Source organism: Nothobranchius furzeri, chromosome 8 (genome assembly GCF_043380555.1).
Source record: "Nothobranchius furzeri strain GRZ-AD chromosome 8, NfurGRZ-RIMD1, whole genome shotgun sequence".
In the NCBI taxonomy this organism is placed as follows: Eukaryota; Metazoa; Chordata; class Actinopteri; order Cyprinodontiformes; family Nothobranchiidae; genus Nothobranchius; species Nothobranchius furzeri.
The window spans coordinates 73,271,722-73,286,173 of NC_091748.1; the positions used below are offsets into that span (position 1 = coordinate 73,271,722).

General features: G+C 44.3%; 1 protein-coding gene across 2 annotated transcripts; it reads right to left on the reverse strand.

Annotated features, from left to right (window-relative positions):
* Nucleotides 1–1,976: 1,976 nt before the first annotated feature.
* On the reverse strand, nt 1,977–11,840 carry LOC107393007 (retinal Mueller cells isomerohydrolase). Of its 2 annotated transcripts, none has more exons than XM_015971129.3 (14): nt 11,728–11,840; nt 11,138–11,220; nt 10,467–10,617; nt 10,038–10,145; nt 9,727–9,868; nt 8,209–8,356; nt 5,924–6,005; nt 5,698–5,830; nt 5,435–5,577; nt 5,221–5,350; nt 2,980–3,094; nt 2,669–2,763; nt 2,464–2,575; nt 1,977–2,347 (listed from the first exon to the last, which is right to left on the reverse strand). In XM_015971129.3, exons 1-14 carry the CDS (start codon nt 11,736–11,738, stop codon nt 2,190–2,192), a joined length of 1,611 nt encoding a protein of 536 aa, XP_015826615.3. In that variant the 5' UTR covers nt 11,739–11,840; the 3' UTR covers nt 1,977–2,189. The 2 variants fall into 2 exon arrangements, with proteins under 2 accessions (XP_015826615.3, XP_015826617.3); XM_015971131.3 differs by having other exon boundaries at nt 2,197–2,376.
* Between the last annotated feature and the right edge of the window lie 2,612 nt (nt 11,841–14,452).

The following is a 14,452-nucleotide window of genomic DNA, read 5'->3' on the forward strand; positions in this document are numbered from 1 at the left end:
TCAAATGCATCCTAGGAAAATTGTGGGAGAAAAAAAACCCATATAATTTAATAGTCACGCGCCGAGAAATCCTATGGACAAGATTTCTAGGTGCAGCCAAGGTGTGGAGGGCATCCGTTTTGGTGGCCTGAGGATCAGGTCTCTGCTTTTTGCAGATGATGTGGTCCTGTTGGCTTCATCAGAACGTGATCTTCAGCTTTCGCTGGAGCGGTTTGAAGCCGAGTGTGAAGCAGCTGGGATGAGAATCAGCTCCTCTAAATCTGAGACCATGATCTTGATTTGGAAAAGGGTAGAATGCCTTCGCCAGGTCAGGTTCTGCCCCAAGTGGAGGAGTTTAAGTATCTCGGGGTCTTGTTCACGAGTGAGGGAAAACTGGAGCGTGAGATCGATAGGCGGATTGGTGCTGCATCTGCAGTGATGCGGGCGTTGTACCGGTCTGTCGTGGTGAAGAGAGAGCTGAGCCAGAAGGCGAAGCTCTTGATTTACCGGTCGATCTACGTTCCTACCCTCACCTGTGGTCATGAGCTTTGGGTAATGACCGAAAGAACGAGATCGCGGACACAAGCGGCCGAAATGAGTTTTCTCCAAAGAGTGGCTGGGCTTGCCCTTAGAGATAGGGTGAGAAGCTCGGTCATTCGGGAGGGGCTCGGAGTAGACCCGCTGCTCCTCCACATCGAGAGGAGCCAGTTGAGGTGGCTCGGGCATCTGGTCAGGATGCCTCCTGGATGCCTCCCTGGTGAGGTTTTCCGGGTACGTCCAACCGGGAGGAGGCCTAAAGGTAGACCCAGGACACGGTGGAGGGACTATGTCTCTCACCTGGCCAGGGAACGCCGTGGGATTCCCCCGGAGGAGCTGGCCCAAGTGGCTGGGGAGAGGGAAGTCTGGGCCTCTCGCCTTAGGCTACTGCCCCTGCGAACCTACTCCGGATAAGTGGATGAAAATGGATGGATGGATGGATAAAACAACTAAAGGACAAGAAAACAGAATAAAACAGATTAAATCACAAACAATAAGCGGTTCGGAACAAATGGGTTTTGAGTTTGGTTTTGAAGAGACATAACTAATGACAACCACAGATGTGTGCTTTAGTTAAAATCGATTTGCTCATGTGTAAGTTGGTTATTCCACATTCAGTGTTGCTGCAAAAATAAGTTTGTTTCCACAGAAAAAGGTTCAGCCGTACAGATCTGTAAATGAAGGGATGGGTTTTTCATTTTGGCCCGGTGTGAATTTGAGTTCGACACGCCTGATCTAAAACATACAGGAAACGAGCTGGAAGCAGACAGCAGCTCTGGCATGGCAACTCTGAAGTTGCAAGTGCGTCATTCTGGCCACAGGGGCGGTGGGGGTCTGAGTGACATTCCATTAAGCCTTTAAAGGGTCGTTTTAGCCCACACTGGCTCAAGAAAGAGATTTGAAACGGAAAATGTTGCATGTTAAGAAAAGATCTTGTGTTCTGAGAAGAAACGTAATATGTTGCAAGATTTATTTTAAAAAATGACGACTAGACAAGGTGAAGCACATTTATCACAGCCTTGCTTAAATGTTTGCATTATGATTGGAAAAGGAAAACATTCATATACACATGAATACATGCACTGTTTCCTCTCACCTGTGTTTAGATAAATGGTAAATGGCCTGTATTTGATATAGCGCCTTCTAGAGTCCTGGAACCCCCCAAGGCGCTTTACAACACAATCAGTCATCCACCCATTCACACACACATTCACACACTGGTGGGGATGAGCTACGATGTAGCCACAGCTGCCCTGGGGCGCACTGACAGAGGCGAGGCTGCTGGGCACAGGCACCACCGGTCCCTCCGACCACCACCAGCAGGCAACGTGGGTTAAGTGTCTTGCCCAAGGACACAACGACAGCGACAGGCTGAGCGGGGCTCGAACCTGCAACCTTCCGATTACGGAGGCGAGCACTTAACTCCTCGTGATTGTCTGGGTCTTTCAGCTGTCCTGACATGTGAGAAGACAAATAAAAGACCACGCTGTTCTTGACTGAAAGACTCTCTCCGACTCTTTTCTTTAAGAATAACAGAAAAAGCCCACACCACCTTCGCCCCATGCTATGTACACAATTAATGCATTAAAACACACACACACTTCTAAAGTTATTATCATGCTGAAGCTATTTGCGGTGGAGATTCAACCCAAGTGCATAAGAACATGACGGCTTCAGGATGAAGGTTTTGGTCTGAACATCCCGTGTAACGTGACGGGGATGATGGTGTTGACCTCTGCCCTGGCCAGCTCCTTCAGCTCCACGGCGTCTAGAACCAGCAGGAACCCGGGCCTCTCTGCTCCGGGTTTCACTACAATGCTCAGCAGCACGCCTGTGGGGATGGGACAGGATGAGCAGGAGCTGCTCCCACGGATAGGCTGAATTATTTTATGCCACCAATATTAGAGTCAGAGTTAGAAAAAGCCTCTAGATGCTAAGGGGTCCCACCATCATCCTCCTTTGTGGCTCCTGGCGTTGGAACGAAGAGCGGTTCTGATGGGTAACAGTCGTCCTCCTGCCACGCCCGGGTTTCTTTGGTCTGCACGTTCAGTTTAACAATCTGAAAAAACAAACAGGTAACATGTGTGAGTGTGTGTGTGTGTGTGTGTGTGTGTGTGTGTGTGTGTGTGTGTGTGTGTTACCACTGCTTTACCCGGTCAGGGATGAAGTGGTTCAGTCCTAGGCCGTAGGCGAAGGAGTACTTCTTACCGCTACACTGAGAGTAGTTGATCTGTGGAAATTCAAACGCTGACAGAGAAATAAAATATCAACCATGAAACAGATGCATAAAAACATCTGAAATGATATGACTTAATTTGACATTTAAATACATGCAAAATATTCACCGTGCAGATAAAAAAAGCTAACATTTCACCATAAACAAGCAGAAAGCCACACCTGCCTGCAAGTGCTGCACGTGCGTGCGTGCGTGTATGTGTGTGTGTGTGCATGTGTGTGTGTTACCTTGTCTTGGTCCAGAAAACAGCACTTCGGGTTCCAGCCAGATGGTCCCATCGCTGTGAAGAACAGCGGTTGCTGTCGTGTAGGACAGAGACACCAGGTTCTTCCCCCGCTCTTCCTGGACACAAGCAAAGAAATATGCACTCGCTTCACAGAGGTGGTGAAAAGATTTTAGAAGCAAATAAAGTTCCAGACTCAGTTTTTATCACAACAAATGTTTTGTGAAGCACAAAGTGTGCTGCAGTCAGAGGGAAATAAGAATTTTCAGTGTTTGGTTATTCAAGAATCTGCAAACAGGAGTTCAGAAAATGAATGTTAACATTTCCCAAGGCTCTTTCTCCTGTCTGCCCACAGAGCGCTTCTCTGCATTTCTTCTGGAAAACTCTATTTTTACTAACCATGGATTTGATAAACTGGTCATTCAATGCGATCGATAAGATTTTTTCAACAATGAGAACGGAGCAGGGGCCTCCCACATGTCCACAAGGTACGCACCCGGTGGGGTATATTTTGGATTCCTGGAAGGAGAGGAAGATCATATTCCTCTCCCAGCTGTCCATTGAGGACATCAAAGACGTGTGGATATTTGGTCTGATGATCACTGGATTTCTCCTGATTGGAGTGGGAGGATATCTGGTTTTCTGGACATTTGGGAAGACGGGAGCGATTGGAGGGCGACCCGCACCCACGGAAAGCACCGTCCATGTGGAGACTTCACAGACTGGGACGTTACTCGAGGTGAATCATAATCTGGACAATGTTCTAGCTGCGATACCGGTATTAGTGCGCAAAATGGATGTCATCTCGGAGAGAGTCACCGGACGGAATGGACAGGTTTAAAAACTCAAATTTGGCTTCACTGAAGGACTGGAATGATCAGTTTAAAGACTGAGGGCAGAGAGGAAAATTATCTCAGCCTGACCCAAACAAATTCTTATCTGAATCTGACGCCCTGGTAGCCTTGAGCGGCAAGCAACTAAAAACCCCCACGAAGGAATGCAGACAGATGCTGTGAAAACCCGACCTACCCCTCGGATTGGTGGACTTAAGCCTGGCGAGGTCATCAACTGTAGGAGTCAATGTACTCTTTGCTTCTCCCAAGATCTTCCTCCCACCTGTGACTGTACTGTTGATGAGCGCCGTAGATGGCTGCTCTCGCTGGGGGAAACAGGATCCCAGACCCCCCCCCCCCCCCCCCCCCGCCTTCCTATTGGAGTCTCATGTTATGTTGTGTTGTCTGAAGTCTGTTGCATATCTGTCTGAGGTGTTTTTTTGCAGAGCAAAGCTGCCCTTCTGGTGGGAGGGTAACTCTGAAGTGCCTTTTTTTCCCTCCACCTGAACCAATCCTCATGTAACCCTCTTATCTCTATTAAGGTAGCGTGACTCGGGTTGCGAATGACCACAGTCACCAATTCTTGTCATGTGTCTTGCCCATGTATGTCTGATCGCTGAATCGTGTGTACTGAAACTTTAATTTCCCTCTGGGATTAATAAAGTATTGATTGATTGATTGATTGATTGATTGTGCAAGAATGAAGTAAGAGTGACATCTTGTGGTCACATATGAGAACGGCAGTCCATGTATCAAAACAAACATGTCCGCTTTAAGCAACTGTTGCCAGCTACAGATCAGAAACAGGAGATTCTAAATGACAAGGGAATACGAGTCATACACAGGAAGTTGATAAGTAGATCAGTTTCCAGTTGTTGGTAATTGAAAAAGTAGTTTGAGATTGTTTTAGAGCTGACTATTTGCTTCTAATTCACCATTAGCATTGTTAGCTTAACATTAGCCTCTAGCCTTCTTTACCCAATATTAGAGGAAAACAAAAATATATAACTTCGAGATTGCTTCTGTTTGCTGCAGTGTTAGCTTGCGCAGACTCAGCAACCCCACAGGCTCAACGATCGTAAACAAACACTACGTCCCTCTTTGGCTTTTTTTGAAAGGAGAAAATCTTGACAACCCCCCAGCCAACTGAGAAGGAAATCTGTTTCAATGTAACCTTTCTTCCAAGAAGTTTTGGGAACATTAAACTGTACAAATCTTACACATTTGACCTTTAATATAGTCACATTTGATCATTTCATTTTAGTATTGAAGCCCTCTGTTTCTGCTTGTCTTTGTCAGAGCCCCGTTTTTAGGTGTGTGACAATAATCTGGTCAAATCAGGGAGAAAAAACTGCAACAATGAGTTGTTGTGACCAGCACACAACGATCCAGACGTGTGTTTCTGTCCTCACCCTGTGGACGTCCAGCGGCAGGACGTATCGTCTGACCTCAGGCTGAGGAGCTTTCACCGCTGCTCTCTTCACCTCCTCCCACTCCTTTCTCAGGTTGGCCAGGTACAGGTAGTTATACACAAAATCGTGTCTGCAGACAGACACAACTCTGTGTCAGAGGTCATCAGAAACCCCTCAGCAGCACACAAATAAAACAGCAGCACTTCATTTTCACCCTTTCCACGTGCAGAGGTCCACCACAACGAACCCTTCTTCTTCATAGGTGTTGATATGATGAAAGACGTTAAAGGCTGAAGTTCTGAACTTGTGGTTCTTCAGGTAATCTGCTGGGTTCTTAGTGGCCAGATGGAACCATGTCTGCAACACACACACACACATTGGCTCGTAGCATCTCATGATTTCTGCTTTTCTCAGGACTGAAGAACCAGAGATTGTTTATTCTAAAGCTACATCAACAGGAACCCCCCCGTCCCCTACCCCCATGCTTTCATTTGACTCAAAACAGTCCATGTACGTGGTTCCTCTGACGCTCCAAGCGGACAAGAACTTGAGCAGGTTGATCTTCACCGGCTGCTCCACAAACACAAAATAGTTGCTGGTCATCCCGAAACTAAAAAGACACAAAAAGACAAAAACACGTAGGAAACAGGTTTTTATTTAACTCAGACACTAAAACACGGAAGAGGACAGACTTGTTCTGCACCTGTGGACGTAGGAGGGCTTTAGCCTCTCACTGCTGGGCAGCTGGAGCACAACTTGGGATTTCTCTACGGGGTCGGATTCATCTAAAGACACAGATATGAAAATAAAGGGAGGCTGTGCAGGATGGGCTTGCTTTTCGCATCTAGTGTTTGTTTAGCCCTTGTATTGTGTTAGAAAGCTGTTTACACCTGTGGTGTTGGCGGGCCCATCTGGACCCATGATTTGAAAATGCTTGAAAAGGCTTAAAAATCACCAGTTTTCTTCAAATGTTGTTTTTCAGCTAGTGTGTGAATAGCGAAGTTTTTTAGTTGGCTCCACAGACACAGTATATTAAAATATACCACTCTGATTGCAAAAACTGCTTAAATTTACTAAATATATTTCTTTTTCTTATAGAATGAGTAATAATAAACTATAATATTAGAGTACACCTACCAAAACAAAATTTGTAATTTTTTTTACTATTTAAAATTGTTAACAATAAACATCTTTGGTGTTTCTGGTCAAAACAGACCCACATAGATAAATGGTAGGATAAAGACAACAAGTCAATTTTTTTCCCATAAAACCAACTTTTATTTAACCACACCAAATAACCAAACAGTTTAAAGAGCAAGCCACCCCCCCCCCCCCCCCCAAACGAGACACTAACTCCACTCCCACTTCCTGTTTGAAAAATGCAACAGATGCTGTTGCCTGGCAGACTGAGAGGGAAGAGCCGCTAACAAATACACACAAACAGGCTCACAACAGTGTTGTGACATCATATGGTAACAGCTAATGTCATTGTGTACTTCTTAGCCAATAGCGGTGGCAGATTTAAATTCAAATGTAGTTCAGAGTTTTTACCTGACAACGGCACAACACTGACAGTTTTAGGCAGAAAATTTAAAGTTTCACTAAAATGCACTAAAGTGCAAAACTATTGACTACACATGTCTGTAGCACGATTAGACACTCATTTATATAGTTTATCAGAAAAAAAGTTGATTTGGGGGTGACTTGCTCTTTAACCATAAAATGAACAATGATAAACAACAGTGTGTGTGGTTGTGTGCACACACATGCACCTGCACTGACCATAAACTGAACAATTTTAAATAATCCCTCTGGGATTAATAAAGTATCTTTGAATTGAATTTAGTTAGTGCAGGTGTGTTGTTCTGAATTAACCATAATCTAAACAATGAAAACAAACCATAATTAGAACTGTGTGTGCGTGCGTGCATGTGTGCGTGTGCGTGTGCGTGTGCGTGTGTGTGTGTGTGTGTGTGTGTGTGTGTGTGTGTGTGCGTGTGTGTGTGCATGTGTGTGTGCATGTGTGTGTGCATGTGTGTGTGTGTGTGTGTGCGTGTGTGTGTGTGTGTGTGTGTGTGTGTGTGTGTGTGTGTGTGATGTGGGCCATAACTGTGCACATTGGGCCATAATTGATCCTCAGAGCAACCCATAGCTTTTAAGTGACGCATACAACAGTCAGTTTTCTCTGCCGGGTCATTTTGGACCCGTAACACCATAAATATAACTTATTTTATTTGAGACCTTTAGAATTTACTAAAATTGTAAAAATTGATTTTGCTGCATTTAAATAGGTGTGTCTGAGGATTAGATGAAGCCTCATTCCAGGACAAAAAAGGAAAGTGTACTTTTTACACAGTTAAACTTGAAAACGGGTCCTTTTTTACCCTAACACAACAGAAGGGTTAATAGAACTGAAAGCAAAACCTATCTCCTCGCTGTGCGTTCATCGTTTTAACACCTTAATCCAACAGCGTAAACGTCTCCCCAGCCTTCCTTGGTGTCTACAGGAGTGATTTGTCACTAAACTAAACAAATCAGCTGTGTTCATGATCTAAAACATGCTGGAACCAGACTGCAGCACCAGGTACGCCAGCTCAAATTTTTTTCTAAGTCAAACGGAGCAGAATGGCACTCTGAAGTTGCAAATGCAGCATTCTGGCCACAGAGGGCGATGGTGGTCTGAGAGATATTTTGTTAACCCTGTGAAGGTCATTTTAGCACAAACTGGCTCAAGAAAATCCTTTAAAATTATGAAAAAGTAGCAAAGTATCTCTTTAACTTCGTTTACTTCATGTCACTCATCATTTTTATGAAAGGCCAGGTGCCACGATGCACGCAGGCAGCAACAAACACCCCGTGTAAATCTGGCACCATTGAAAAATAATTATTATAAAAAATATAAAATGTGTGCGTCTATAGATGTATAGATCTATGTTTATTCAGCACGTTTTGCTCTCCTCACCGGAACCTTCTGACAGGTGGACCCACCTTTCTGCGCAGGTGGGATCTTGACGATGTTGTAAGCCAGACTCATGTTCTTCCCAAAGCAGTTGCCGATGTTGTAGATGGTGCCATCTGCTTCCGTGTGGGGGTGGGCGGTGACCCCGTTCACAGAGACGTACTTACACAGGTCCACCTGATTTAGGAAGAGAAACAGAAGCTTCCTTTATCGTCCCTCAGCGGGGAGGTTTAGGTGTAACTGGGATTCACACCAGAAGCATCAGATACATCCAGTTAATAACCACATTTAGAATAATGAATAATATGTTTAATATAAAAAATAATAAATTTAATTGAAACAAAAACATTTGGAAGTAAAAATATGAAATATATTTAATTTATTGAGTAATTATTCTAGTCAGGTGTTTTGGCTTGTTTATATACAAACAAATCACAACAAGAGTCGTCTCAAGGAACTTCACAAAGTAAACACTCCAACTGAGTTTAGATCATTAAGCCAATTAGTTAAGTTTCCTATATAAGGAACCCAGCAGGTTACAACAAGTCACTGACTTGTGAGACTTTACAGCAGCCCTAATACTAAGCAAGCATGTAGCGACAGTGGAGAGGAAAACTCCCTTTTAACAAGAAGAAACCTCCAACAGAACCTGATCAGTGTGAGCAGTCATCCGACACGGCTCACTGGGGTTTGAGAGGACATTATTTTTTATTGCCTACTATGGCAGCATGTTTCTGTTGCTTCCCTAATCCAGGAGTAGGCAGTCCTGGTCGGGGAGTGTCCTGGCCTATCCGGCATTCTGGCACTGTCCCGGTGGGCCGCTTAGCCAAGTGGGCTACTTGTCCAGCTCGGGCCGACACTACTCCACAGTTGGTGATCTGCAGAACATTAGCTGCATGGTAACCCGAAGCTAACCGAGTTTGTCCAGACGTTTATAGCAAGAAAAACGCGGTAGAGCGATGACGTAGGAGTTGTTTTACCACGTTAGCATGTAGCTAATGTCCCGCTGACCTCCGCCCGTGGAGAATGAACTGATCTGGAAGGCCAGGGCTCCCAGTCGCAGCGGTCTGGCCCTGCTTGTAATTTAACAGTCCCAGTCCATGTTAGATCTCACATTCGGCCTAGAGACGAGTCCGTGGGCGGCAACACCCCCCACCCCCACTGCTCTCCCAATGGGGAGGGCCAACTGAGGGCCGACGATTTGTAAAAATGCCAGGGCCGAATTTTGGTCCCAGTCCACCCCTGTCCTTATCCAGCTTGTTCTAGCTCCAACACACGTAATTGAATGTTCGAGTCACCTGTTAACTAAGTTATCAAGCTCTGCCGAAGCCTGTTATTCACCTGCTGATTAAAAGCAGGTGTGTTGGAGCAGGGACAAAACTAAAACATGCTGGACAGCGGGCCTTGGGGAAGGGAGTTGGGGACCATTGCTCTATGATCTCCTGTGAAAACAGGAATGCACTCTCTCTTTCTCCAACTGTTAAAATGTGTTATTGCCATTCCGAGAATCGTTCCCGTAAACGTTCATTCCAAACAGATCGGCACACCTTCTTCACGGTTTCCAGAGTGTCTGGATCAACCTTGGTGATGTAGTTGGTTTCTGTGACGGCGTAGAAATCTTCACCGATTGGATAAATGTTTACCATGCAGTTATCAGTCACCTCGATGCCTTTGAAGTAGGTGAAGAACCTAAAGGGAAACAACGTCACAGAGATGTTGACGTTTGAATCCTTCCACATGTAGGGAATCCACACAGATCCATGTGATCTCTATCAAATATTTAATGAATCAGTCAGAAATGCAGCCGCTCAAAATTCCAAGACCCAAACGAGATCGGAGACCTTTTGGTTGGACTTACCTGGAGAAGATGTTTTTGCAGGGATCTGGGTAGGCTGCCGTACCAAACTCGGTGATGACGACTCTATTTTCTGTCATGGCGCGAATGTACGCATCCGTCCTGATGAACCTGAACCCCAAAATCACACTCATCACGCACCACATTAACTAACGGGACCGCTGTTTTCTCTCCACACCCATCATTCCTGCAACATCCACTCTTCAGGAAGATGAAAAGACTTTTTCACTGCCAGAGAAATCCTTTGTGGAATGTTTGTGGCTTGCGGCTGCTCTGTCTCTGTTCTCTTGGTTGCTCTTTCACAACACTTCCAAAGCTGGAAAACCCGAAATCAGACTCAAATATTCACAGAAGAATCCTTTAAAACACTCCAAGTCAGCCTTTCGCTTCATGAACGTTGTCGCAAATTCAAAACCAGGAGGGAAACCTTACTTCCTGTGGTAGGTCACCTGGCCGTCCTTCAGGTCAAACTTGTGAATGATGGCCTGTCCGTCAAACAGGTGATGGAAAGGTTCGTCTCCCACCTCAAAAAGACCCGGACCCATCCTGAGAAGGCTTCCCTGCAGCCATGGCGGGAGAACACCTGAGTGAACAGGAGAGCATCGTGTCTCATTAATTCCCTTAAAGAGCAAGTCACCCCCAAATCACATTTTTTTGCTGATAAACTATATAAAGGAGTGTCTAATCATGCTACAGACACGTGTAGTCAATAATTTGGCAGTTCAGTGCATCTTGGTTAAAATTCAAATATTCTGCCTAAAACTGTCAGTGTTGCGCCGTCGTCAGGGAAAAATTCTGCACTGTATTTGAATTTAAATCTGCCACTGCTATTGGCTAAGAGGTATGCTATGATGTCATCTGGTATATTACGATGTCATAATGCCATTGTGAGCCTGTGTGTGTGTGTATTTGTTAGCGGCTCCGCCCTCTCGGTCTGCCAAGCAACAGCACTTGTTGCATTTTTCAAACATGAAGTGGGAGTGAAGTAAGTTTCTTGTAGGGGGTGACTTGCTCTTTAAAGTAGCGCCACAGTCCTCTTGATGGAAAGATGACGCCATGTTCTTGTGATGCTGCCTGTTTGGGTCTCTGTCAGGTTTTCTCACCGCTGATTTCTGCCGGTATCGGCTCGTTCAGCTCCTCCACGGTGTCAAAGATCTTCCTGTATCCTGCAGCGGGATGCTCAACACTGGAGACAGGCGTAAATGGAAACACTGTTTGGAATCACAAGCAGCTTTAATCGTGCATTTGAAATGGGAATACGCTCTCTCGGTTTTGTGTTTCTTCAGATTTGAGGCGTGGCCGATGTTTCTTAGGCTAAGGGGAAATAAAAACAATCTTATTGTGAGAGAAAAAAGATTTGAATCATTGAGTGATTCACAAGTTTTATTTATACTTTGAATTTGTTTACAGAAAAAACTAAATAAATGTCCTTTCATCTGCAGTTCTTACTAAATACTTTCACGTTTCTTGTCAATCAGAGTCTATTTTTTCATTTATTTCACGAGTATTTTATCTTTCCTCTAAGTGCTCGGCTCCTGCTTAAAGCACAAAGTAGAAGTCGTGCTGCGACATCTAAAACCTCCTCTGTTGACTCACTCAGCTCCGCTGCTTTCTCCTGTTTCAGATCTGAATGCAAAACGTCTTTCTGCTCTCAGGTCAGACGTGGAGAGAGGAAATGGAAATGGTTACTCACCGGCTGACCATGCTGCGTTCCGTCTGAAAGCAAAGAAACCAACTTGAGCTTGAACCACACAAATATGCAAGGGATCAGATCCCGGCCCCCTCCTCCACCGTCGCCTTCTCCCCTCCCCTCCAACCCATCAGTCCTCACTCCCTCTCCTCTTTTCCTCTCATTTATTTTGCTTCCACTTTCTCCCCTCCTTCTCCTACATTTTCCCCCCCGCCTCCACCAGAGCCGAACAGACCAGCTTTGTCTCCGTCTGGCCCCTCGGCTCCATGCTGAGTGTTGAGCTGGTACCCAGAAACATGAACACCGACTAATGATGTGGCTCCAACTAAAAGTCCAGTTTTACAAGTCAGGCTTCTCTGCAGGCAAACAAACATGCAGAAACGATTAAGTCTAATTAGATCCAGACACTTTCAGGGATGTTTTCTTGTTGTTTGCCAGAGGGAGGGATGAGGAGAAATAGAGCCGAGTGAAAACAGGGCTTTTATCATCTGTCATCATCTTATTCAGTGAGAGCGGAGTAGAAAAAGCAGGTCCAAAGTTTTCCGGCCCCCCAAGCGATTTTGAGTGGTCCCACTTGAAGTTCTAGAATGATGAATTTTGTTTCTCCAATAGGATGTTGATATCAATCAATATTTCATTAATCCCAGAGAGAAATTAGAGTTTCAGTACACACAATTCAGAGATCAGACATACATGGGCAAGACGCATGACAAGAATTAGTGACTGTGGTCATTCACAATCCTGAGTCTCTCTACCTTAATAGAGATAAGAGGGTTACATGAGGATTGGTTCAGGTGGAGGGAAAAAAAGGCACTTCAGAGTTACCCTCCCACCAGAAGGGCAGCTTTGCTCTGCAAAAAACACCTCAAACATATGTGCAACAGACTTCAGACAACCAGGGGCGGCGTTAGGCCCGGCTACTTGGGATGAAGCCCCGGATCTAAATCGCAGAAGTAACATGCATGGTTTATCCCTTGAGGTCCATGTGGCAGGGGTGAGGAGTGAGCACTAGTGATGGGACGAACGACACTGGCGTGTCAACACAGTGTCGACTGCACAAGAGTGAAACCCGTATCGGTGCGTGTGTCGCTGTAAAAAATATCAAGTGACCGACACAGGAAGTGTCGTTTGGATGCACCGCTTCAAATTGTGTTTATAAGGAAACAAACTGTATCGACATGTTGCGGATTTGTTGGATAGTTTTGCTGTTGGATTTTGGATTTTTCCTTACCCTCACGCTCACTTTTCTCCGCTGACTTCATGGATCGTTCCAAGAAGTTTTCCCCAGTCTCGAATAATTTTGATCTTTTGACGCCAAAAAGGTAAATTGTTTTCTCCATTTGGCAATGTTTACTGTTATTTCTGTATGTTAAATGTGTTTGTAGACTTTTTCTGGTAAGAGGCTTATATTGTTCCCAGATATATTAACTATTTATTTTATTGTAGGTGAAGTGTCGGCTCTGCTCCACAGAGCTGTCTTACTCCAATAAGAGCTCTTCATCAATGCTGAGGCGTTATAGAGCTCGGCATGGCAGTGATGAATTGGTAGATAACCCAGGTATGTTGAAATTATCACAAAAAAAAATCTGAATTGTCAAAAATCATCTGTTACACATCCTCTGAACACAGTTCAGGTATGAAAACACATTTATTTGTGAATATTTGTTTATTTCTGTGTAAGTTTGTCATGCGATAGTAAACCAATTATTAACAGATTTATTTCCAATTTATTTGTTAGGACACAATCTCTGGAGACACCTTGATATGGAGGTTGAGGAAAGCAGGATGACCTCTAATACTACAGCCAATTCCATAATTTAAGTCCAACTTTACCTGGCTGAAAGAAACGCTCCAAGAACACAAGACCCATTACAATATTGGAAAAATAACCAGAATTTATATCCACACCTTTATCAACTCGCACTTCAATTCTTATGCACGCCATCTTCATCTGTAACCTGTGAAAGAGTGTTTTCTAAGGCAGGGGAAGAGGATAAATTGCCTTGGAGCAAACACACTGCAAAAACTTTTGTTCCTCAATAAAAATGCATAAATGAATCCATATTTAGTCTTTTATTTTGTATGATCTCACACAGAGGTTACCACATTTACATAAGTTAAAACTACTTTTGATTTTTATTAAGACACATTCAGAAGATTTAACATGCCAACTCATTGTAGCATTAACACAAAGGTTATAAGCAAATGTTAAACTCCTTTCATAAACAACTTAACAAATTGAGTAAATTAAATTGCACAATTATATATTTTATTTACAGGAAATTAAACCTCACACACCTGGTGTTGGTTTGCAGCATGTAAGCTTTTCCATCTTATTTACCTGCAATGATTTTAGAAATACTGCAGGTGTCACTATTGAATGACCAACACAGTGTCAATACAGTGTCGACACAGTTTGTCTAGTGTGTCAATACACTCCTTGAGGTATCATCATTCCATCACTATCCAAAACTTATCACTTAGAGTTTAATTCTACCACAGTTTACAAACCAAACCAAACCAAACCAAACCAAACCAAACCAAACCAAACCAAACCAAACCAAACCAAACCAAACCAAACCAAGAGGACAGCAGAATCCCTGCACTGCTGCCTCCCAGACTGCTGCAGGCACAGCCTTTTTATACAGGTGTAGGAAATCAACCAGATGCAGCTCAGCTGTGCTCCTCAGAAGCCCGGGAGAGAGGAGGAGGAGGGGCGGTGTCAGGC

Bases quoted from the DNA above. Each gene is read 5' to 3' on its own strand.
- LOC107393007 (XM_015971129.3), bottom strand. The intron at 5,578-5,697 runs GTAGGGGACGGG...TGTGTGTTGCAG, and splicing joins AGTCAAATGAAAGCATGGGG to ACATGGTTCCATCTGGCCAC. The intron at 3,095-5,220 runs GTGAGGACAGAA...GCTTGTGTCCAG, and splicing joins TGCCGCTGGACGTCCACAGG to GAAGAGCGGGGGAAGAACCT.